Source organism: Tinamus guttatus, unplaced genomic scaffold, assembly GCF_059628265.1.
Source record: "Tinamus guttatus ecotype Peru unplaced genomic scaffold, ASM5962826v1 Tinamus_guttatus_pri_ptg000356l, whole genome shotgun sequence".
Lineage (NCBI taxonomy): Eukaryota > Metazoa > Chordata > Aves > Tinamiformes > Tinamidae > Tinamus > Tinamus guttatus.
In genome coordinates, this window is record NW_028288890.1 from 2,500,808 (window position 1) to 2,526,935 (window position 26,128).

The 26,128-nt window shown below is 45.6% G+C and overlaps 1 protein-coding gene across 1 annotated transcript in view; it reads right to left on the minus strand.

Annotated features, from left to right (window-relative positions):
• The window catches only part of COL26A1 (collagen type XXVI alpha 1 chain), a 139,191-nt gene extending 113,604 nt beyond the window's left edge, over window positions 1–25,587 (minus strand). The window contains 2 exon segments of the mRNA XM_088530101.1: window positions 6,192–6,314; window positions 25,436–25,587. Of these exon segments, the coding sequence (XP_088386227.1) occupies window positions 6,192–6,314; window positions 25,436–25,587 (275 nt within the window).
• Between the last annotated feature and the right edge of the window lie 541 nt (window positions 25,588–26,128).

Genomic DNA, 26,128 nt, shown 5'->3' on the forward strand with positions numbered 1-26,128 from the left:
AGCTGAGAAGCTAGAGGAGAGAAAGAAACATGGAAAAAGGAGAAGAAAAAGATACCTGTTAAGAAATCTTAGAATGAATAGAGGTGGAAATGCAATGCACGGAGAAGAGACGACAGGAGATTAGAAAAGTCTCTCTTGGATGTCACCCAAACCACAAGCATTGGAATAGAAATACTGCAAAACCACAGTAAGAAGAGAGGTTAGGACGAGCCACAAACCTGCACTTCTTTGTTTCCCAGCACACAAAGTCCATTTAAACAGCAAGTTTCCAGGCCCTTCACAGAGAAGTTAACTACCAGGGTGTGCTGCTCTGCTCTAAGAGACCAGCATCAGCTCCTCAACACAAGAGATGGTTTTGTTAGTGTTATTTAATCATTCCAGTTTGCGTCCAAGAAGATCCCAGAGGTCTTCAGAGGCTTCAGTTCATTTTTATTCAAGTCAGGTTGCATAGTTCAACAAGACTTCTTGGTAAGATGTGGAATATAAAAAGGAATCAACTTGTCTCTTAGACTGGCAAAGTCGTCAAGCCCCAAGAAATCCAAGCTTTTCTTTCACCTACTCTTCTCACAGCAATGAGGAGGGGTATCAACCAATTCAGAACTAAGGGGACTCATCCCTATACCTATAATTCTTACACTGTGTCTGAAGAGGGAGAATCCATCACAGTTATAACAAGTGCTAACTAGGCATTAAAAGAAATCAAAACAAAGCTTTTGGTCATTTCCCTAATTTTTGGCATGCACAGCCTGATTAACAGGCATGTCAGAAACCTGAAGTTTCCTCTGCAAAATCAAGATCTGAAAACTGATTTTAACATCTTGGGTCTTCGGAATCTTGAAGTACTTGGCTACCCTGATAAAGAGTGAGATTGGAAATTGTTGGGAAGGTACTGCCACAGGGTGGGGAGGGAAAAAAAAAAAAAAAAAAAAGAGAGATTCCCTTCTCAGCAAGGCCATTGAGAACACTTATTACCACCATCATCTTCAACTCCAGAGAGACCATCGTAACTGTCCACTGCTATCAGATACAGACTACACTGTGTAGCTTCCCTAGGGATTTTAGGGAAGATGCCTCCACTTTAAGCCAGTGGCACACGGCTCATGCTGAGCAACGATGGCCCCAAGCCCAAGAACACACCTTTGTGTGACACCTGCAATCGCTCCTGTCCTGTGTGCAGTGAGACCATCCATCCTGCTGCAAACTCCGGGTGTGAGGGAGGGCAGGCTTCTTTTTCCAAGCATGTGACTGTAGCTTGGAGAGAAATAAGGGAACTAAACACATAAAAGAGTTCCTACATAACAGGATTTCAAATGGCAATCCTAATGCACTGGAATAAGCTCTGGGATTTATTATTCGATTGACTGGAAAGAAAAGGAGAGAAGGGTTTCCCTGTGGCTTTATGACTTTTGAAACTGAGAAACATCAACTACAGGCCAAACTCTTGGGTGACATATCCCCAACCTCTGCTACTGACCCTGTAGCACTAAAGTCTTTAAAAGCAGAGAAGCCAAAATGGATGATCCTGCAGAATTCTTGCTTTGTTATTCTGAAAACTAGCCTGGAAAAAAATTCTCCAGGAACAGCAATGTGCTGTTAAAGTGAGAATAGCAAAAAGAAACCTTACATTCAAGAATACTGAACAGGAAGACTGATTGCATTTTTGATATGCAGACTGCACATCGTGCAAGGATCAATCAAAAGGCTCTGTTGAGCCTCTCTAATGAGACAAGCTGAACCAGCTAGTGTACAGATGTAAAGAAAAGAAGATGCAGCAGCTGGCAGTCACAGAGACTACCAGCATTGCGAGACTGCTTTCCCCTCCTATCACCTTCGGGTGATATTTGAAACTGACGTTAAGAGGAATTTCATGTTTCGGATTTTAACGGCTCTCTTAACCTGTGGTGGAAGACCTCTGCCTCGCTCTCGCTGAAGCTTGGAGGCCATCCCTGCTCAAGCCAGATGATGGCTTTCAAGGTAAACCTCCAGATTTACAGGGACTACAGGGACAGACTTTCTCAAAGGCTACAGCAAAAAGGAGGCAATTTCATAGGCACCACAGATGAAGCAGAAAATGCTCGTCTCCTGAAAACTATAACATTAACTGATATGCCATGATTGTCTACTCTATTTACTCCCAACTGAAATACTGTTTTAATGTCCGCAATCACTATGCACAAAAAATTTAACACTATTTTGTCTGACTAGGGTAGAACAAGAAGTTGTCCTGATCTTAAGGGTCATAAGAAACTGCAAGACACAGGAAACCTCCTCATTACACAGGTGGTTTCAATATAGCATCGCTGGACCAGCAGCAGGAGAAATCACAACAGCTCCCACAACTCAATGCAGGTCATCCTTGTCTGGCCTACAAGACCAATCTTCTCTGGGAGCCTCTAGGAAGGTACATTAAGCACATTAGAGCCCCTTAAGCACGTTAGAGCTGAGCCTGCAACAGCTGTGATGAACAGATTGCTCAGGAGAATGGTTACACCACAGATGCAAAGTTTTACTGGCATCTGGGTGCAACTAGGCAGCCAGCAGAGACCCTGGGATTAGGTTACTGTTCAAACACCAAGCAAGCAACTTATCCCTTCCTCCAGATAGATAAAAGATAAAGAATGAAACAATTTTCCTAATACATTTGGAGCTTCAGCCAAACTGCTGGGAAGCTGCCTGCTCACTTTGTAGCATGACAAAGCAGAGGCACATCCTGTGGCATGCAGAAGCCCAACCTTCACTGGGCAAATGGAGAGAGTTCAAGAGCAGATCTGCTGAGGGAAAACCCCCAGCCAAGATAGCTCCAAAACGACTCAGCATCCAAGCTGGATAAAATCTGGGGTAGGAGGCAGGAACAGAGCAGCTCACACCACCCGAGCTGGGATGACGACACTGCCAGCTTCCCAAGTGCAAGGGACCAGACAGCAAGGACACTGCACAGCTGAAGTGGCCAGGCTGGTGATCTCACAGATACTCCTCTGGCAAAGAATCATAGAATGCTTAAGGTTGGAAGGGACCTCTAGAGATCATCTAGTCCAACCCCCTGCACACGCAGGGTCACCTAGAGCACGTGGCACAGGACTGCGTCCAAGCAGGTTTGGAAGATCTCCAGAGAAGGAGACTCCACAACCTCTCTGGGCAGCCTGTTCCAGTGCTCTGGCACCCTCACTGTTAAGAAATTTTTCCTTAAGTTCATGTGGAACTTTTGGTGTTTCAGTTTGTGGCCATTTCCTCTAGTTCTGTTGGTGGTCACCACTGAAAAGAGGCCGGCCCCATCCTCCTCACTGCCTCCCTTGAGGTACTTCTAGACACTGCTCAGGTCCCCTCTCAGCCTTCTCTTCTCCAGCTGAACAGGCCCAGCTCCCTCAGCCTCTCCTCATAGGGCAGATGTTCCAGGTCCCTGATCATCCTTGTAGCCCTGCGCTGGACTCTCTCCAGCAGCTCCACATCCCTCTTGTCCTGTGGGGCCCAGAACTGGACACAATACTCCAGATGTGGCCTCACTAGGGCTGAGTAGAGGGGCAGGATAAAGGCTTGATCTGTGGCTACAGTTTGTACCATAAGGAAAAGAAATACAACACAAATCAGCGGGAAGCAGGAGATGGCTTAAATCCTTCTCTGGCCACACTGATATCTGCTTGGGAGCAGAACTTTTCTAATGGGACATCCCTCTCAGCTACTACTGCATGGTTGAGATGCCTGTTTTTTTGGCTGGCATCCCTCTTGCTAATGAGCCTCCTGCTAACAGACACTGGTAGGATGGAAGCTCTCCCAGGTTTGGTTGGCTCCCTGTAAACAAGGAGATTAAAACGGTTTATTTCAAGTCAAAGCTGAGAGAAATACTATAAAGCCAGATTGATGCTGATAGCTTATTGATATCTTGTGTACCTTACAGTCAAGCACAATGTCACGTGAATCTGCTTCTGCTTCCTCTTATAATTCAAGGACAGGCACCAGAAATATCTCTGATAGACATATAGAAGAATAGCCAAAAGGTTGACTTCATCTTTCATATCAAGAGAAAATGTATTTCTATATTACTTAAGTAACTACAAGTGCAGAAATTGAATAAATAGATGTAATTTGATATATGACCTTTTCTAAGCAGCAAACAGAGCCTAAGTGGGCATGTCATGTCTTGAAAGCTGGACTTCCAGAAAACCTGAGAAGACAGAAGTGCTGACACGGAGACACCTTGATCTACAGCGTGACTTGGGGTGAGCAGAAGCTTCACACAGTAATTACATGCCACAATAATCCTAAATTCCAGCAGCTGTTTTTCATCCCATTATCAGGAGTCAAATGCACAGCCAAAACAAGCAACCGCTGAAGGATGAAGGGGAAAACCAAGGGTTTTGGTTTCATTTTGGTTTCATTGCTGTTGGCTCTTGGGGCTCTCCCCTCTCTGCAACAGCCAGGACAACAGCTCCTCAGGGACTGGCATGTGAGGCTCCCCCTTCACTGTCTTCTGGAAAGGCAGCTCCTGTCAACTGAGCATTCACCAAGGCCTTAAATATCAATAACTTCGGCTTCTTTCTATGATATTATCAAACAGAAAGAAAAAATGAGAAGTCTGTGGCCATTCTGCATTTTCTCCAGTTAGGCTCATTAGGCAAATGAGCTGAACAACATTTGAAACTGAAAATACTCCATGAATGAGTGTCACAGCAGCAAACAATTCTTTGAAGTCTCTTGGTTAAAGCAAGAATTAACATAGACATAAATGTATATGTAATTGTAACTGTAGTAGCCCACAAAAAGGATTCTTACCAGTGATGTGATCAGTTGCTTGGTGCTCTTGCAATTACCGTGATGTTAACCAGGAAAAATAAGCATGATTTTTGGCAAGTTTGAGAGACAAGCTGAAAGCTTACCCACTTCTAAAGACAGTGATGTGCTTAAAAAGTCTGGGAAATTAAAAAACTTCAACAGAAGTTTGGCCATAACAGTGTAAAATATTAAGTGTTTCAACCACAACTTTGCATAAAACAAAGCCAAAGAGACACTAAAGCAGATATATTGCAAGTGAAAAAGACCCAGACCGACCAGTGGCCAAGCAGAAACGAGAGAACCAACTGTGGTAACTGCCACATGGAAAATGTGAATTCCAGATGAATAAGTGTCAGTGAAGAGCAGTTCAGTGTAAGCAGGACACACACCGATTTGGGAGATGGATATTTCTGAGTGCTTATCAAAAGTTTGATCACTCCTTGGCTAGGTTAACAAGTAGAAGACGACCTCAATCACTATTTGGTTCATGAAGCAGTTACAAAAGAAAAACAAAGAACAAAATCTGGCTAGTTAAATTCTTGGCTTGTCTACATGGGAAATTGTTCTAGAAGCTAGGTGTAAATTTAGAGCACAATAGCTTTTCTGCACCAATTCCCTAGATGGCTTGATAATATTATTCTGCCTTTCAGAGAAGGCAAAGCTAAACAATGCAGACTTTCCATCTAGAAAGGTGGTAGTTCCACAGTTATTTCACATTTTTTCCCCGCTCCATATAGATGGGCCCTAATAAAGTAAAGGATTGAAAAGAACAGCAGGGTAATAGTAGGCTAGGGGGAAACTTAACAAGCCCTTGTCTCCAAGCCACATGTCTCATCCAGGAAGAGGTGACATTACACTTTTGCCTATGTCTGAAAGGATATGGAGATACAGGAGTAAGACGTGCTATGAGACAATTCCTTTCCAAAAGGCACATTGCACATTACCTGTGTCAGTCACTGGCTGCAAATAATAATTTCCAATCTATATGGGATAAATATTCCTCTTAAAGAATCCAAGCCTGGTTACCGAGTCCCAATCAACCACATGGTTTGTTACCTGCCTAGCTTCCTCCCTAGTCCTGCTCAGTCACACTGCATTCCCATGGAGTTCACATCTATCTGCAGCCCCATGCTTGAATGACAGCAACCCTTTCCCAGCCTCCTGCTTGCACCTCTTCACAGAAGATTGCAGAACAACCTAAGTTAAGGCTGTTTCATAAAGTTGACCCCAATTCCACACATATGTATACATGTAATCATTTTGCAGCTAGCACCAGTGCTATTCCTCATCTATACCACCATAAATTAGAAGATTAGCATCTGACCCCTTGAGTTCAGCCTTCAATGCATTGCTTAAAAGCCAATCAATCCAAGGAAAAGTGTGAAGTAAGTTGTATGTGCAACAGAAGGCAGTAAGATTTTTACCTCACTAAGTTGGCACAAGGTCCTGGCCACCGGCAGCTCTGATAAACTCTCTGGATCACAGTTTCTGAGCCATTCTGCACTTGGCAGGAAACTGTCCGAGTAACTGTGTAATGACACCAATGCCTGTGGAGAGAAAGGATCCCGTTAGTCCCAGGAACACAGCAAGCAGCACCAACATGTATCAGACTGTCATAAATAAAATTCTAAAAGATTAAAAAAAGACAAAGTTTCTTCTGCAAGCTACAGTAAGCCTAACGCTTTCAGTCTTAATTTTCCAGACCCTCCAACCAAGAGTTGCAGGGAGACTCCTGCCAATCTGAATCACAGGGGATCCAGGAAGGCCTCTTGCTTGGCTCTCAGAAGCCAGTTTGACAGCACATAATTTAGTTCTGTTAGTTATCACGAACAACAGGACTTCAGGGGAAAAAAATAAAAGTTCCTGATGATCAGCTCCTATTGTACTCTTCTTAATTTCATCCTGTTCATTGTGGTATCAGCCCACGGACTCCTACAACTAGAGTTGGAAAATTGTGCTTTTTGGTATGAAGTTCACTGTCAGCAGGGCTGAAACAAGCAGATGCTGAACAAACCTGGAGAGGTGACAGTGTGAAAATGGGCACAAAAGTGTGTGGAGGGAGGGAGGCAACAGAGTTTTATGCTCTCTCACAGGAGAAAATAAGTAAGACTTCTTCAGCACAGGGCACAAGAGTGGGCAGGAATTAAGCATGCAAGCGGTCTGCTCCTCAGCCCCAATGACACAAGAGCACAAAGCACAAGCGACCTCTTCTCCTCTAAAGATCACCGCAGCGCCGAGCATCCTGCACCCTGGGTGAACATGAACGTGCACGTCCTCCTCCTCCACCTGCAGCCATAAAGCCTCCAGTCACAAAGACAGATTCCTCAACAGGCTCAGCACAGCTTTGGTACAAAGTTTAGGGGACAAAAATGAAGAGACAGAGAGACGGGAAGTGGGATAGCTTTTATTTTTAATTTCAAGCGCATGCACAGTGCAATCAGGCAATACAGACTGCTCCTTGTGCTATAGAGAATATCCATATGACTATGGAAGGAAAAACTAGCAGGAAAATGGACAAGTAGCTGCAGTTTCTTCCGCTCCTTCATACACAGGATTTAATTCAAGCACATGTTTTGGCCCAGAGTCTGAGGAACAGCACAACCCTCCTGCACAAGCCTCAGGACAAAATCATTTTGTGAGGCAAAGCAAAGCATGCACATAGAGAACATGACAGGACAATGGCAAGAACACATGTCCCAGAATTACGAAAACCCAAGTTTGTTATTAAGATGCAATGAGGAAAAGAATTGGTCCAACCACAGGAGAAAGAACAACGCTGTATTGTGCACACATAACACACCAGCCACATGACACATCCAGAACAGACACAGATACTAACAAACTCTGAATAAAGTTACCAAAAATTTTAAATCAGAGCATATTTGTCAAGTACTTGAAGACCTGCCCTCACATCAAGGGCATTCTTCCAGCTTGCCAATGAAATCCAAATAGATTGAGTATTTATTTACACAGGATATGCCTTAACTGTCACATAGCTTGCATACATATGCACCCTGACCTTCTCCCATGACAAAGATTCATTTGCAAAAAACCTCCATTCCCATTGTGTGCCGCTGGATTATCCCACCTGATACTATTTCACTCCAATCCTGACTTTGATGGACTTGTGTTCGAGTCCAACAGTCCTGCTTCCCTGGAAGAAGAAACTGTTCTGTGTCAGACCAAGAAAACGTAATGGTGCTAGGAGCAAAGCCCTGCACAGCTGACATGAAACCAGACAACTTTGCATTCCTGAAGGCACAAAGGTGGGAAAAGGAATGAAATGATAGCACTCCAGCACAGCAGGGATGGGGAAGAAGCAGAGTTTCAAGGCACTTCCCACTTGCCCAAGGCAATCTGGCAGCTTGGAATCTGCTCTAGTTAACACGTAACAGAAAGTCCAAATTGCAAGTTACAGAAGCTAAGTAATACCCCCCTCAGCCCTTCTCCTGCACAGACCCACTTTCAGCTTGGTCCTTCCAGGATTATTTCTGGTGTGCTTTGGAGCCTAACACTCCATTGAGCACCTTGGGGCCTGGTTCTAGGCAGGCGGCACCGTGACCGCTGCCCGTATCAAGAACCGTGGGAATGGCTGGATATTGTAGCTAACTATAAAAATATCTTCTCCAGGCCTTCATTTCAGCGGTGTCACTGGCCAGAGCTGCCCATGCTCCCGAGACAGCCCCAGGCAGCAGCGGGAGGCAAAGGCTGCTCCCACATCCCAGTTCACATGCCGGAGGCCAGCACATTTTAAGGGGGAGAAGGAAGGGTTTGAAAACACCACACACACACAGACACATTCCCAGGTTCATTTCCTCAGATCTCCTAATCTGGCGTCCCTAATAAATGGGAGCAATCATTACAGGAAATGAGAGCCTTCCCCCAACTTCTCATTTCATCCATTTCCTAGCCTGAAGCTATCACCTGGTTTGCAGGTCTAAACAGGACTATAGTGAAGAAGGAAGTGGAATTTTATTCTGACCCCTAGATAAAGATGAATTATTCCAGCAGGATTATTCAAAGGCCAATAAAGTAACACAGCACTTGTCACCTCAGCACTCAGACTATTCCTTCAAGTAGCTACAAGTTGAGTTCTGGGAACCACGGCATGGATCTGGAGGGTAAACAAAAAACAAACAAAAAACAGTCAAACCACAGAGACATTTGGGGAATCTGATACAAACAGATTTTGCTAAATTCGTTCTTTCCCAAGAGAGAGGAGACTTCAGTTACAAAGGTACCCACTCAGGAGCAAGAGATACTTCTCATTACAAAACATCACACTCTTTGCACATTATTAGCAGCACTTTTCTATAAATGCTCTTTTCAGGCTTTAGGTTTCCACTGGGGCATGTAAACAGGGGAGGCAGAATAACCAGAATGGAGCTGATTGCAAGATGCATGAGGGTTCACAGCTTGGCCCTCACTGTAGATTGAACAGCACAGGGACTAAGACTGAAAGACAACAGCCAGACCCACTCCCAGTCAAAAGTCAGTAAGAATAGTCTCCAAAACACAGGCAGCATTCAGACAAAGTGACGAAAGGCCCCATCATGGCTTACAGAGATTATAAATGACCCTTTATATTATATACAGATGCTAGCAAGGAAGGTTTAGGACTTTTGCTGGCACACGTCCAGGATGGCAGAGAATATATTACTGCTTTTGCAAAGAGAATATTCCAACCAGGAAAATGCAGTCATCTAAACAACAGCTCCTTTAGGCCTGGCCCCACTGATCTTGGGCACACTCATCACCAACATGTTGAGCAAAATGCCCTGCAGTGCCTCGTGGAGTTGGTCTTCCACTGCTTGGCTTCGAGAGGCAAGTCTCCCTTGCCCATTTTTCCCAGCCATTTCCAAAAAAACATCCTCCTCTCACAGCCTACTTAGTTCTTGGAGGACTTTCATGGACAACTGAGGATCTACAGACCAGCCTGTGAGTTACTGACTTAGACAACTTCAGTGCTCCAGACAAAGATCTCATGTGTCCATCACAGCTGGCAACATGTTGTTCCAGAGGGAACAAGTGTTGATGGGAGCTGATATCCAATAATATCTATTGTGTAGGTTCCAGACAGATGACAACTGGCCAAGTTTCCCTTGGGAGACAGGACCACTCGTACTGCCTCCTTTGAATGCACAGTTCAAAGTGAGTCCAAGCCTGGAGACTCCAGACATCTACACAGTTTGAGAAGGATAAAATAAGAGGTTTTAGCACAGAGAAATCTCAGCTAGCGAACACCCAGGGTAAAGTACTGCGAGCTCCAGAAGCACCACATACTCACATATCAAAGCCACATTCCTGGCTGGAACAACTGAGTCGTTTTAGAGCAACCGTTTCACGCAGGGCAAGGCACTGGACTGCAAATTCCCTTCTTCCTTACCAAGCTGATTTGCCTAGTGCTTTTTCCTAGGCCCAGCACCCGAAGCGTATGCAGGGAGCCTCAACCCAATTCTCCACTATAACCCCTTCTAAAAGGCCCACACCACATCAAGCCAACAGCCTCATCCCCCAGAGCAACTTTTGCTTGTTCCCTAGTCTAAACGCCTGTTTTATCCAAGGTTATCAGGCTCCTAGGGGGTCCCTGAAGAGGCTTCTAAGCACGGTTGCAAAAGGGAAGCCAACTGCTTGTTGGTAGGCTTCATTTCACCAGCTAAGTGTTCACAAACAGAACAATGTCAGAAACCACTGGGCTGAACTGATCAGGACTCAGCAAGCAGCCTGTTTAATGAAGAGGCTGCAGCTTGAAAATTCAAGCAGGGACATTCTTGTCTAATCACTTCTTTCAGGGAGAGCACAGCTCAGCTCTGCACACAGAACTGACTTACTGCCATGCCCTGTTAAGGACAGACCTACAGCAGGCAGCACCTACCACACACAGGAGCTTCTGGCCCTCCTGCTCACCACGGTGAAGGACACGGTGACACATCCAGATAACAGCGTCCTTGCAGCATCTCACACTCCCATCAGTGCTGGGCTTTTCGCAGAGACAACCCTACAAGTTAGGGCCTGAACAAAAACACTTACGTTGCTGAAGAGCTAACTCCAGTGGAGATTTCATGAGGTGTCAGTACTCCAACAAAACGATACGCCAAACAGTAAATCAGGCACAAAAGCTCAAACTCACCTGAGTCAAAAAAAAAAAAAAAAAAAAAAAAGAGACAAGCAGGTGTATTTCTGGAAAAACATGCTTTATATGCAGCAGGTGCTGATAAAGCCACCCTGCATATGCTTGGGCATGAACTAACTCTTACACTCCCAATACCTACCAAAGATGTCTCTGGCGTTTCTGCTTGCGATCTGCCCTAAAGCTTTGAGCTGTGTAAACAACTGCCCTGAATTATCTCTCTGTTTCCATAAGGATAACACACTGTGTGTTATACTTAGCAGAGATCAACGTTTAGGGCACAGAAAACAGTAGGAGTGTTTTGATAGTTAGATAGATTACCCTGAGTTTCCTCGTAACATTTTTCACTCAAGCTATCAGTTTCCCTGCAATCCTAGGGAGGAATTTCAATAAAATCAGAAGGTCACCAACTTTGACTGGGGAAAAGTTGCTGTTCTGACTCAATGAAAGCAAACTATGCCCTTTTCTCTGTGTAAATAGCACGGCATCCCCCTCGTCGAGCCAGAACACCAAGCCATACGTTGTGTGTTGGAGCCCCTGGCTAGCTGGTGTCAGCTATTTATACATTCCAGTGAGGCCAGGAGCAGAAGCTGCCCTGTGCATGCCAAGAAACTTCAAATTCAAAGGCTGCCAGGTTCTCTCTGGGGTGTCTCTTCCTGAACAACGCAGTTCTACATCATCACATACTATTCCTTTCTTATTCACAAATACACACCTGCCAGAATGGGCTTTGGCTCTCATCAGAGCCAAGTTTATCAGCTACTTCAGTTGGTTGTCATTAGTTTTATCTTCTGTGCTGCTAGGACCTGATCATTCTCATGTTCACAACCATAACTGAGTGCTCGCCAAGTAGCCAGGTTTTGGGATCCAGGGCCACAATTCCGTTGTTTCGAGCCAGCTGCAAAAATCAGTCGTTGCTACCAGTCTCCACAAGCTTCAGATGTTCAAAGAGGAGGGTTTGATTCAGGTCAGTGGTCTGTAGCTCGATGGACCATTTCTAAGGAATCCATAAGAGACTACATGGGGAGGAGGAGGGAGGGGAAGACGGGACTGTGCACAGATACATGACAGCAGGATTAAGTTCAAAGCAGAGCCTGCTCTTCTGTTACAAAGTTTTAAGTGGTCTGCCAGTCAGAAGACATGAAAAGCCACAGAAATCCTGTCAATATTGATGTTTTACGCATGCCTTATTCCCACTGAATCCAAGCACTTCAGTCATTAATGGAGGTTAGCCCGACTCCTGTGAAAAACTGAGAAAAATCTTTATAGCAGCCCATTCATTTGGGGAAATGAATAAAACTGGAAGATTTCTGACGTTTCTGAAGCCAGCTAGCAGCAGCCATTCGAAGCAGCAGAGCCAGAGGCATGAATAGAAATAAGACAAGTTCCAGGTCTCCCACTCTGCTGCGTCAGGCAGACAAAGAGTTGAAGGAACTCCAGTTTTTCTGCCTCCCAGTAACAGTTTGCAAAAAAGAGACCATAAAAATAAGTTCTGCCTAGCTAAGTCAGATGGGACAATTTATCTAGGTACCTCCCAATAGCATAACCCTTCCCCAGGGGGCAATCCCTTCTGCGCTCAGCACATTTCAAGCATTAGGTTGCCAATAATAGCCTTAAATTCTCCCACACAAAGTGAATTATCAGACACTGCTGGAGGGAGTTTGTCCTAGAGGAATCTTTACCTTAGGAGGAAAATGTAATTCAGTCTGCACAACAGCTTTAATCTTCAGCAGCGTTTGCAGCCAAGTGCATTGAACTGGGCCCTCCTTGCCTTGTTGTGTGCATGGTTGACCTTCCAAACAGCCTTCCCTCCAGGCTTGAGCTAACTTTAATCGAAAGGAAACAGCACAAAGTTTAGCCTTATCCTTCTGCAGCCGCTGCAGTTACAGGGGTTAAGGGAGAAACTCTCCCTACTAGAATTATTAGAAGGGAGCTGAGCCACAGGTGCAGCCCTGTCAGACAGTTCTCCAGGGCAACATTCAACTTCCTCAGCCATAAGACCATCCCTTTTCCTCCAATCCCCCACTTCATTCACAAGGCACCTTCCAGCTGCTGTAACTAATGAGGCAGGGGCCCTGCAGACAACAGCAACCCTCTATTACATAAGCTCAGATCAATTTTAGAGTAGATCCACCCTGCACATCAGCACTAATAGAAATAGAGAACTTAACACAGGCACCCCAGGGCTTACACTCAAACAGGCAAGTAGCACCAGAAGACTGAATTTAAAAGATTCATCATCTTCACTACACACGTCTCTGCCCATGCACCTATTAAGGGGAAGGCGGAGACAGGGATCAAGGCAAGTTTCTCTAACAAAATCCCTCTGTTTTTTTTCCCCCCCACCATCCAGCTCCTGTGCATTTTCTGGTGGCATGTTCTGACCGAATCAAACAATAAATATGGTTGAGCCGAGCCAGAATTATCTTCACTGTGCAAATAAAAGGGAGCTAGTGCATGACTGCGTGCTCAGAAGGGGGTTTTGCTCCTTTGAAGTCCTTTGCTTTTACAGGCATTTTTCTCAGCACTGAACTCCAGTGCTGCTCCCTCCCCCAGGATTACTGCAATCATCAAGGAAAAGATGGTGGTTTCCAGTGGACAGATGGACAGAAGAAAAAACCTACAAAAAATATCTATGGAATCCATCTTTGTTAAATTAGACTGACCTGATGGAATTCAGCATTCAGTAGCCATGCAGCATGGAAATCACGTATAATTATAACCAAGTATGTGGATTTTTTTGGAACATGAAGGCTCCCTGAATTAGGGCCTTTCAAAGGAAGAACCTGAGTTCAAATCTCCTCGCACAGCTGGATAACTCAGCTGCAGACAGGTCTCCCACCTCCCCTTGTCAGAGACATCCACAGGACTGGCTTGGTCATTCCTAGAAAACCTGACCCTGAGAGAGGGCAGCAGCTAAGAAAAGGTAATAAGACCTTGATTGAAAGCACAGGGTTGGGATGTGGATCACCAACTATTTGTTCAAAATATACCCATGCTTCTAAAGGACATTTGCTGTTTGATACTGTGTTCTGGTCCAAAAACCAGACCTAGTACTGCTGGAGCCAAGACTACAGCAATAACTTTCATTAGGGAACACGATTAATTTTATCAAGGTACTATCAGTGCACTCTAAGTTTACACCTACAAAAATCCACCCAGAACTAAGCTTCCCAACTCTAAAGGAGTAGAGAGCAGAAGAGAAGCTGCGAGTAGAAAGACAGGACATCACCACATATCACCTTGTCCTCAGAAACTTTGGGGAGAGAGAAAAGCATTAAGAAAACTATGAGTAAGGAGTCAGCAACCCCATAAAACTGTCCTATGCATTAGGAACACTCTTGCTGACAAGACAAAGTCTTCTAGAGTCACTACCTAGAGTTGTCTCCAAGTTCACTTGCTACAGTAAATCAAGACAAAATTCAGCACTTCACACAGTCACCAACACAGCAACTGCTGAGTCAATCTCCTGCATTTATGGACTGAGTTAGCTGGTTTCCAGCATCTCCTTCAAGGCAAGGGCTAGCAACACAGGGCCTGTATTTGCATGCACCAACAGGGTATGTTCCTTTAAAAAAAAAAAAAAAAAAAAAAAAGGCTTATTTTTACTTACATGGGCTTAGATTTGAGTGCATTTTGTGCCTGAAATCCAGCCTTCTGATGTCAAACTTGCATCATTTAGCAGCAAGGAAGTCGCATGCACAACGGGAGCGCAGCCTTTGGTGAGATGGAGCTGTGTTTTTCATCAGTGCTGTAAAATTTCACTGTGCAGGATCAAGCAGCCTGACTTTTACTTACCCAGTTCACAGATCCCAAACTGAGCCATTTGAGCCCACTTCAATAAAAACAAAATCCTGCAAAATCTTTGCAGCAGGCATTCAAAGTGTTAATCAGCTTGAAAAACAAAACCCAGAGGCTGTGTGCTAATTTGCTGTTTAATTTGAAAACTTATTATTCTGTGTCTCCCATGCCTGGCACAAGGCTGTCTCGGGCATTACTACAATAAAAAATAATTTGGAAAATAATCCTATTGTTCCAGTCACACCCACGGGAGTTTCATGTGCAGGGAACAGGAACATCAAAACCAAGATCTGTTGTGCGATCGGAGAGCTGAGTTTGCCCTTTGCAAAACTCAGTATTGATTCAAGTGCACATTGGGAGGGAGATTAGAGACAGCAAGCTAAAGCAGAAGGATGTCTCTGCAGCTTTAAAGTTTTTACTCAAGCACCTAAAACTTTCAAAAAAAATCATTTTTACTGTAGCACAGCAGCAAAGCTCTTTATAAGCCCCTATCCACACCTATGGGTGATCACCTCTTTCCCTTCCTTCTTTCCCCTCTCAAGTCACCTATTGCCACCACCCACCTAAACACACTGCCGAGTTGCCCCAAAACGTTGTCCTGCTGTTCTCCAGCGGTGCTTCCCCACGTGGCACGGACACACCACGGGATATGGTGGATGCAGCCGGCATCCTGCTGCACCCGCTGCCTCCTTCCCGCCTCCCTCCAGGCTCCCACGCTTCCAAAGCCAGAAAGTCACCACATAGCATTGACTGTAGGTCAGCTCCTCTGCGCACAGTAGTCCCAAATCCCTGCTAGTGAAAACCCCATATTGTCTCATCAACTTTTAAACTCACTCTTAAACAGATGGGCTATGTTCAAATCACCCACAGCCCACTGCACTTAAACACCTATAGATAGAACATTTGAAGACATCTAGAAACAGTGCTTTACCTTTTTTTCTTGTCTTTCTTCTCCAATTAAAAACGTTCTTTTGCTATTTCACATAGCTTTCTAAGCTATCACCATTTTGGAAGCAGTCTCCATACCTTATTTTTGGCCAAAAACAGTTATTCATTTTCCCTTCTTAAACCTTGGTGCACCCTAGTTTGTTCATGGGAAGAAGAGAGTCCTTCTTGCCTAACCAGAAACACTAACACCTTTCTCTATTATTAAAAAATTCTTGAGCAATTTAAGAAACTGCTTTAGTGCCTCAGTGCTTTGGAAGCCTCTATTTGGAAGGGAGATGGTCTTGAGGGATAAGAGCTACATTTCAGTATCCAGGTGGAAAATGGGTTTGATTTGGCCAAGTAATAACAGGCAAAAGAAAAAGCCCCATAGCCTGTGCACGCATGGTAGATTCTTTAGGAATGATAACACTGTTTTGAAACATTCCCGAGTACATATGTGAGAAACCAAATGGGAGAAAGCAGCACCGAGCCAGAGAGGTGACAGCAGGGGGTCCAAAGTAGATAGACAGGCAGCTGGCCAGAAAAATTTTTGCACTATTCCATGGGGAATTATCAAAGAGGGCAAAATCCATTATAAAAGGGTTGAAGTGGGGGGAATTTTTTGTGGCAAAATTCAAGGCAAAGACATTAAAGACAGATGATATTCTCCCCAGAAGCCCGGAGGCTGAATAACTTAAGACAAAGGAGAAGAGCACAAAGGATAAGGCTTCTTTTAAAAGAGGCAGTTCTGACCTGTGACACAAGGTGACTTCGAGGTTCAGCCGTGGCACAAGCCAGTTGAAGCATCTGGTACAAACCAATCCAGCTTCCACATTCAACTCACAAACTGTGACAATTCCTCTCATTCCCACTTCTTCCCTCTCCCCTCACTTCCTGGTCCCTTACCTTCCCAAGGAACAACTCCAAAACATACCTGGGAGCCAAAAGTTTAATTTCAGCAAAATTCTACAGTCATTTCTAGATGCTGCTTTGAAAACCTTCTAGTTCGGATGCCAATAACCGCTTGGCAGGGACTGATGGATTTAATTAGAGAGCTTGACTGATTCAAAGGACCTTTCCCAAGAAAATGAATATGTTGCTGCAGTTTTTGCTCTAAATTTCCAATGCTTTTTGTTGCAGAGATTTTGAAGAGGTTTTAGCAGACTTTTAGTTACACTATTAGGAATCAAGTATTTTTCTGGTGCTTGGCAAAGTAGGATCTTATTATTTCTGCTTGCCGCATGCAGTCATTCAAATCTTATCCACAGGCCTACATGCTTAGCAATTCCTACAACTCTGTAATCCAAAATTTTTGTATCATTTGTGATATACATTAGTGACTTCCAGTAACAGCAGCCCAGGAGACAGTCTTTTACTGTGCAATAGTTTGAACTATTTGGCTCAGTGCTGTATCCTGAAATACACTGCAGGGAGACAATATATTTGCTACAGGTTACGCTGATTTACAGCGGCATTAAACCAAGCGCTGTAACATCCGACAGAGCCAACTTCCCTTTTTTACTCTTTATTACACATCGGATGCTGCGCAGGAACGGAGGAGCTCGGCAGTACCGGACCCAGACGGGCCTTTGCGCCATAGAGAGGGTTTTTCACCGTTCTGCTTCCACGGACACGCAGCCCGTGCAGCCTCCCCAGCCCGTTCTGGGCCAAGGGGAGAGGACCACAGCCAGGGCCACCACTCTGCCCAACGCTGCTCTTCACCCCTGCCCGACCTCCTCACCAAATCCTTCTCTGCTAGGGTCAAAGACCAACTCTCAAGGACTAATTCCACTCCTCCCTGCTCAGAGGAAACAAGGAGCACAATGACCTCTATTCTGCAACAGTGGAAGTTTATGAGTGCCAAGCATTATCATTCATAGATTTAATATAAACTTGTGCATATATTCACATACAGTACTCTGGATTTTGCAGCTTTCCATCTCAGATTTAACTGCACCCTCAAAGTGCTCTCCAGAGCCTTCCCTTCCACAACGGGAAGTATTACCGGTCCCGTTTTATTTGAGGGGGGAGAACTTAAGAGAACTCACAAGTCTCAGTTCCAGACTTCGTGCTGTTCTATAGAACATAGGCTGAGTGTTTGAGGGCAAAGTCCGTTTGTTCAGGGAGAGGATGGAAAAAACAAAGGCTTATGAATCATCCAGCTGATAATTAAAAGCAACTAAATCCAGTTTGTTCTAAGCTGCACAAGAATCTGGACTCCTCAATCCCAATTCCTTTGCCGAGCAGGAAAGCCAGGGTCACTTGCCCCGCTGGTCACTGTAGCCGTGGCCAATGCAGCTCTGGCAGGAATGCCCGTTTAACAAAATTCAGGGATTAGACACCAGGGAATGTGACTCCCCTTAAGTGTTTACGTTAGTGGAGCTTGCCATGCTGAAATACTGAAGCTCAAGCATACCCAGTTTTCTCTGTCCTGTACTGCTAGTGCCAATGACAGAGCCAAGCTGACAGCCCAGTTCTCAGGATTTCTGCCATTTTAAGCTTAAAAAGCATTAAAAGCAGCACTAAAAAAAAAAAATCCCATCAAAGCTGCAATGAGCATTAATTAAATCAGTGTTTTCCCAGGGATGTGGGATATCAAGTGACAAGAAGTCTCCATGCCTCCCCTGAAACTCTTGGAGTGCAGTTTACAGCAAGCCAGAGACACAAAGGACCTAGCACAGAGCATCCCACCTTCACATGCCTCAGAATAGCCCATATCTCCAAAAATCTAGTATTCGGTGGCCAATGCAGCCCTGAAACAGTAGCGATCTTCCTAACATCTAGCTTGGCTCCCCACAGATTAGAACCAGGATCTTTAGCTCTGCTTGTAAGAGGGCACACAAGATTAGAGTCAGATGCAAAAATATCCCAAGAACAAGTCACACACGTAGCCTTATAAAAATCCTGAGAAATCCTGTAGAAAGGCAGCTCTCCCCAAGCCATATGCCACACAAAGCAGCTCTAGCAACCTGCAGGGCCAAAAGTTTCTCAGCCCAAAAGAGAATGATATTGAATGAACAGAGTTTTGAGAGTTTATAAGGAGAATTACCAGAAATACATAATTCTTCAAGGATTTTTGTATGAGAAGGTTAGAAATAGCCTAGTTACACCTTGAAGCTAATAGTTTTGTATTTGATGGCACAAAAGATTCATAAACAGCACTTGACAGGGATACAGTAGCTCACAACATACAAAGTGGGCTTAATGGGAGAAAGGTAGGAAGCATCTAAGATACTGTTCCTATGGGACCTTCTTTTCCCTTTTGAAGATATCTCTTTCTTATCCCTTAACTAAAAGAAAGGCCAGTGATCCAAGCAAACCAAAGGGCAGGGAAGTGGCATCAGAAGAGAGTCGTCCTCCCTGGGAAAACATTAGCAGAATCTCTTATGCTGGAGGTTTAAATTCATGAAAGATCTCCCCCTACACACATGCACAAGCAGATCCTAGCAGATCTGTCACCCAGTGCTGCCTCGAATGAGGATCTGAGAAAGCTGCTTGTCCTCTGCTGTGTTTACAGCAATAACGACAGCCTGGAGAAAGGGTTAGAAACATCTGAGTTTAATAAGGGCTAAGCAGAAAGCAATGTGTGCCCTCCCATTCGCGCTACCCCACCCCAGGCCGCAGCAGGCCCGGCCCTCGGAGACGTTATGTCACACAGCGCCCAGGCAGCCCCAAGGCTCCTCACGAGGAGGAGCGGCGCCTCAGCCCACGCTGGAGCCACCGGCACCGCGCTTGGGAGCTGCTGAATCAGCCCAGGCCCGGGGGAAAGAGCAGGAGGTGACAGACCCCAGGCATGGGACAAGGAAGCAGAGACAAAGCTCCTGGGTCACATCTTAACGGGGAAACCCCATCTCACAGGGTCACCACAGCAGGACAAGACACATCAAGCTCACTGAGCACTTACACTGCTGCCTTTTCATAATCCTAAAGATCTCCAACACCTCACATGCCAAGGACAGGAAGAAGGTCACTGCAGTTTCTCCCATAGGACTGTAGGACCAGAGTAAAGATGACTTGTCGCTCTGTGCACTGTCCCCTTCCTCCCTTCTGCAGCATCCATCCCCCAAACTGTCCTACTTGACATATTCATCCACACTGCCTTCACTGGGTATTTGCTTCCCACCTCATGAGTCCAGGCTCTTACCTTTTTTATTAAAAAAAAAAAAAAAAAAAAAAAGAGATTATTCCACTGAAAAATGAAAAGATTGAGTTTTGCTCACCTGCAAAGCCAAGGACAGCTCCCCACTAGAGCACATATACACAAAAAATAGACCTCAAAGAAATAGGACATGCCCTAACTTACTCAGTACTTGGTTATAAGACTATATGCAGAAGGATACTTCTCATATTTTCATTGCAATGGCATTTCTGGGATGCTTTGAGTAAGCACATGTCTGTAACTAGCACAAATAATGCTTAAAAAAAAAATCTCACTTCCACCTAATTCCTTGGGGCAGAAAATGTTGGAAGTGATTAAAAAGACATCTGATTACGTAACGTGGTGTCAGGACTGGCCATGACTCCACGCACTTCTGCACATGAGCTTTACAGTTTGGGCAGCTAGTCGGTTTGCTTAGCACAGAGAAGATAGAGGAACACAGAAAGCCTTACTCAGCTCTCACAGGAGATCTCGGAGGCATGCAGCAGACCACGAGAAAAGTCAAGAGAAAACCCCTACATAAAAGAAGCTCAGAGATACCTTCTCAGGTTCAAAGATTTTTTTTTTTTCTCTTCCCCCTCTCCTTTTTTTAATCCTAAGGGAATCAACTATTTTGGATTTTGAGAGGCAGATACTCGATTTGGATTTTCCAAATAAACCACAGAATTAACACAGAGTTATGAAAAGGGAGACCCATCTACCTCAGACATTAAACATCACAAAACTGCCTCTAACATCTCTCTCCATAGCATCCATCCTGTGGGCTCCTGGGTGAAATACCCTTGCAAGACATGAGGGTCCATTTTTTCCCCCCCTCCTGCTCTTTGCAAGAGCTGTGATCTCCCCATTTCTAAAGCTGAAATTGTCTTAGATCTAAAACAGGTTCTACTTACCCTTCCTCTCAAAAAGGAAACAGCTACAGCCATTTTCAAATACCCAGGCCTAAATCAATATAGGTAACACTTTCCCCAAGCACACTCTTTAATTACACTTCTGTTCATTCCCAGGGTGGTGAGGCATTAAAGCCAAAACATCTTAGGTTTAACTATTCAGTGTGTTAAACTGCAAGTCCAGAAATAATTCTTTTCTTCCAAAAAAGAAATGAGGAACAAAAGCAATTAAGAACAACATCTCCGTTCCTACTCTCTTCCCTTTCTGTAGTAATACTTAAAAACTCTGGTTAGAGATCAGTGCCCCAGTGTGTTCATACACATTAAATAAGAACTTTAATACTATTTAATTATACAAAAAAAATGAAAATTTTAAGGATGACATCCCTGTTACAAACTTTTTTTTTGCAGTTCTGATTCTTATTAGAGCCTTTTTGCAGTATCCAAGCTGCACGGGGTACTTCAAGCTTAAAGCCTCAAACCAAATATTCTGTCTCAGTGAAAGCAGTTAAGCATTGCCTACATCTCTCCAACTAAAAGTGACTGAGAGCTTTGAATTGCTGCAGAAATGAAGTCCAATGAATTTTAGCATCTCCCCACAGGACAGGTAGCCTCCGTTTCACCACAGAATAATGTTGCTTCAAGATCCAGAGATGCTAGAGATCTAAACCCAGGGGAAGCCTGAGAATCAGTCTATTATTCTAACTTTCACAAGCATCCATTCTTTGACAGTTATTTTAGCTACAAATCCAAAAGACATCCTTGAATTTGTCTCCCTTTATCAAGACACAGCCCAATTGGATAAAACAGAGACCTAAGCAGATTGTGATCCAAGTGTCACAAAACTACTCTGCCAAGCAAAGCTGTTAATTCTCTAGCCTTGTGAATTCCATCCAGGGTTTAAAACACTAACAAACTCAGCTTGGAGAAAACGAACAATTAAGGGTTATTGAAAGAGACACTTTGGTTAATTTATCCAGGGAGAGCACGAGTTCACTGCCACCCATTGCTTTGCTTTGCCACTGCCTTTTCCTTTCTAGAGCTGGAAAGGAGACATACATGACAGGAAACAATTCACACAAACAGCTGGAAAGCCAAGACAGTAGGAGATTTCCTAAACAAATACAATTCAGTGCAGTAACTAAGTCATGCCTGGAATTTCAAAGCCATTCCAGCGTTGCTAGGCCTTTGCACGCTGTTTTAAATTGCATTGCAAAGCTGCAGGGCTGAACCCCCCAAGTTAGATGAAGATCATATGGTTAAAGAGGGCAGGAAACAAACACAGGGGAGTTGAAAGGTTTGGTGATGATCTTAAGACCTGGTGACCTCTTGGTTATCTGGGTAGGGCACTTCAAAGGCGAATTAGTGAAGAGGGCTCAGCACGATATGGGCTTGTTTGCTGGACACCCTTGCATAGCCCAGCAAGGCCTGGAGAGCCCTGGCAATGAAGAGCTGTGGGCCCAGAGAGTTTGTGGAGGCTCCTTCTCTGGAGATATCCCACACCCACTTTAAGAGCCACAAGAACTTCAAAATTTGGGGCTGAAATCACATTCAAACCAACTTTCCCCAGGAAAGTGAGAACTAGCAGAACTGTCAGGAAAACACCAGGAATATGTTCTGCTTTGAATAAGATCTGCTTCCCAATCTCAGTGCCTTAACATGGCAGACACGTTAAAATCTGTCCTGAACATTAACTTCAGCCAAAAGAGCAAGGCTGCTACTGCAAAGCCAATGCCCACCGACACTGCTGGGTGAACTACAGTCACCCTGCTCACACGGGGCCTAGAGGAGCTCAGAGCACTCAATGCACGTGCAAAGAAGCCTCAAATTTCTTAGATCTAATAGGTAAGACCCATCACTAAAGCTGACCAGAAACTAGGATTTAAAAAAAAAAAAAAAAAAAGCCACATTTCATTCAAAAGCAGAATTTCATTATCAGGGATGCGAGTTATGCTTCCCCTCCTCACCGCCCCCCCACCTTCAAATTCCAGACACCAAGGACTGAATTAGCTCCTGAGCTTGAATTGTTCACTAATAAGACTCCAGCAACCTTCCCCCCCCCCCTTTTTTCCTCTTTTTTCTTTTCCTTTTTCTCTCCTCTCAGGGAAATACAACTTTTGTGACAAGTCAGTGAAAAAAATTTGATAGCAGATTCCCAGACAGCTCTATCATGTCCTCATACGCTGATTGAGGACAGAAAAAGCCATTGGCGAGAGCAGGGTAGAGAAGGCTGAGAGGGGACCTGATCAGTGCCTATAAATACCTCAAGGGAGGGAGTGGAGAGGATGTGGCCAGTCCCTTTTCAGTGGTGGCCACCAACAGAATTAGAGGTAATAGCTGGAAACTGAAACACCAAAAGTTCCACAGGAAGTTAAGGAAAAATTTCTTGACAGTGAGGGTGCCAGAGCACTGGAACAGGCTGCCCAGAGAGGTTGTGGAGACTCCTTCTCTGGAGATCTTCAAACCCGCTTGGACACAGTCCTGTGCCACGTGCTCTAGGTGACCCTGCGTGTGCAGGGGGTTGGACTGGATGATCTCTAGAGGTCCCTTCCAACCTTAGTGATTCTGTGATTCTAGGACGCGTCTTGGAGCAGGGAGCTCCGTCTGCTGCAGAGCTGCATCCCCAAACGCAGAACCGCAAGGAGCAGCTCTCAAAGCACCAGCCCGTTCACACTGGGCAGAAGGCAAGGAGGAAAAGTGCCAAAAGTCACTGTATCCAGCACACATGGGGAAGTGGGACAGGCTACCTAGTGCCATGAACAGCCACCACCTACCCATCCACTACAACAACTTCCTCAGGGTAGGGAGAGCAGACGCTATTTGGATGCGGCTGCCATCACTTAACCTAATTTGGTGATCCTCAGTTTAGATGGGAAGAGACAGAGGGAAAAAATAAAAACAACAGGTTGTAGCAGCCCACTGCAGCCCTGAGAAATGCTTCATGGTCATGCAGACCAATGTCACACTGAAGAGCAAAACACCTACATTCTTCATCCAGCACCGTATTAAATCCAGAAGAGCACAGCTGCCCAGCCTGAAACTGTACCCTGCAGGAGGCTCTCCCAAAGGGCCAACATCCTTCCTCGCTGGGCAAAGTTTTCCCACACAGATTTTCCCATCAGGAAATGAAGAGGTTTTTTGTTAAACATTTTCCAACAACAAAACTTCACCATCCAGTGGGAAATTCTAAACACACCAAGATTGCTTCAACGTGTGATATTTGACTAAGCATTTGCGTCTTTACTTTAAAACTTCCATCAGTGATTTCTCCCTTCTCTTCAAACTTTCCTCCTCCTCCGCTTTAAGCCAGAATTCGACATTCTCACATGGCAAAGCTTCACTAGATAACCATTCTACCAGCTTTTACATCACCATTTAAATCCACGTTAGACAGTTTTACACAGCACTTTACGGACTTGGAGAGGGATATACTCCCCTGATGACGTGTCAGCTACCCGAACGCCTGCCCAGGGGACAATCAAGTCCACGCGCGACACAGGGAACGTCTCTGGTGAGTGGAGAGGCGCTGCATGCTCATGTAAGCATGGTAGCTCTGAACAAAGATCCGCAGGCTAATAGACATGTAAGACAAGTGACATGTGGTTCTCATTGCAGCTCATGCTCTGGGAAGGGGGTTCCTTGGACCACAGCCAGCTGGGATAGGTTTATCCCATTACTCTCCTGTAATTTTCTGCTGTTTCAAACCCTTTGACAGTTACTGTAGTTTAACATCGCACCCCCTACAGACTGAGGCCTGGTTGACAGACCAGCAAACAAAACCACCCCCACCTTGAGACAAAATACACACCAGATGCGAGAACGGTGCAGCAGAGCAGGAGCAACAGCGTCGCTGCAAACCCACCGGGTCGCTGCCTTGTCCCAGCTCCCAGCCCCAACAAGCTGCGCTGCCCTAACCCCTCCTGCCCAGCAGCTACCTATTACCATGGGGTAACGGACGAGCCCTGAACATTAATTTCCTAAATCCCCATTTAAGGGAATCACTGGAAAAAAAAAAAATCATGAAATTCCAGAACAACTGGAATCAGGTTAAGCCACTCTATACAGTGCAGCTCATTCATCTGAACAGCTGTTTCACCTCTAGAGAAATACCCAGAGAAACAGAGGAGGGAGGGGAGCCGGAGTTGTTTGCTCTATTGAAGCAGCAAGATGCAGTAAATCAAAACTGATTTACATTAAGTTTATGGGAACAGGCTTGGGGCGGTTGGGGGAGTGGGAGGTTTGGTACTAACAGCTATTCGAAAGCTGCAGATCATGAAGCAGTATCTATAACCGAGGTCTCTCAGTATCTATAACCGATGTCTCTCTTTTGTTGAGTTGAACAAGTTTTCCTCATAGCCAGGGGCTGTAACAGTTCCCTCTGTCGGCATCCTCAACATTCCAGCTCCAGAGGCTTTAAAACCCTGGCTCTGCACAGTACAGTGACATGCTGACCGTGGCAGGACAAAGTTTCCATCCCCAACGGGCTGGGGTAGGCAAGAAGGGAAGGGTTTGGGGGGGACCAGAGTTCAGCTCCTTGTCTCCATCAAGGCTTCCTGGCCCAGAGGGACAGTCCCAGGCAGATTGGGAGCCCCTGGGCAGCTCCTGGCACCATCCACACTACTGCCCGAGAAGGATGCTCAGTTAGGGCGCTGTGAGCCCCTCGCATCCTCCTTGGGGACCAAAATGTAAGTGCAGACAGAGATGGGAGAGTATTCGTGCCGCGATTTCGCTGTCCCGCTGTTCAGACCCCATCTTACTCACCGTCGACTGGCGAAGCCGCTGCCCGGGGAGCCCGAGCTCTGCTCGGGGTAGTTATGCTGCAGGGTTGATGTTGGGAATTGATAGAGGAAGCCAGTCCCTAGCGCGTATCCGTGCAGGCAGCAGCACCAGGACAAGAAGAGAGCAAACCGCATTGTCGCGGGAACAAGATTTTCCTCACACCCCCTTTCCTCTTGGCACAAAATGCCAGGCCCCCCCTGCCTCCGCACCGCGGGGTCGCGATGGGAGCCCACGAGGAGGAGGTGGCCCAGGAGCCGGGAGCGCCCCAGGCAGCCGGGCTGCTGCTCCAAGGATGCCCAGGTCCCTCCGCAGGGCCGGTCCCGGCTGCTGCTGCTGCTGCTCACAGAGGGGGTCCGAGGCCGGAGCGGGTCTCTGCGCCCAGGGCGCACACTCAGCCCCGGATGCCTTTTCAAATTTGGCGAGGCTGGTCTGACTCCGTCAAAGGGGGCGTGTGGTTTCTGTGTTAACCCTTGCCGGGCCTCGCGGCCAGCACTGCAGAGGGGCTCCCTGCCAAAGGCATCAGGGCAGCCTGGAGCCCAGGGCCCAGGAAAAGGGAAGCCAGCGCCATATGCAGGTCCAGAACCTGCCAGGTGTAGGGTCACAGCCACACAGAGCAGCAGGGGTGACAAACAAGGCACAGGCAGCCACGCAGAGCATGGGGAGAGCTGGCAGCAT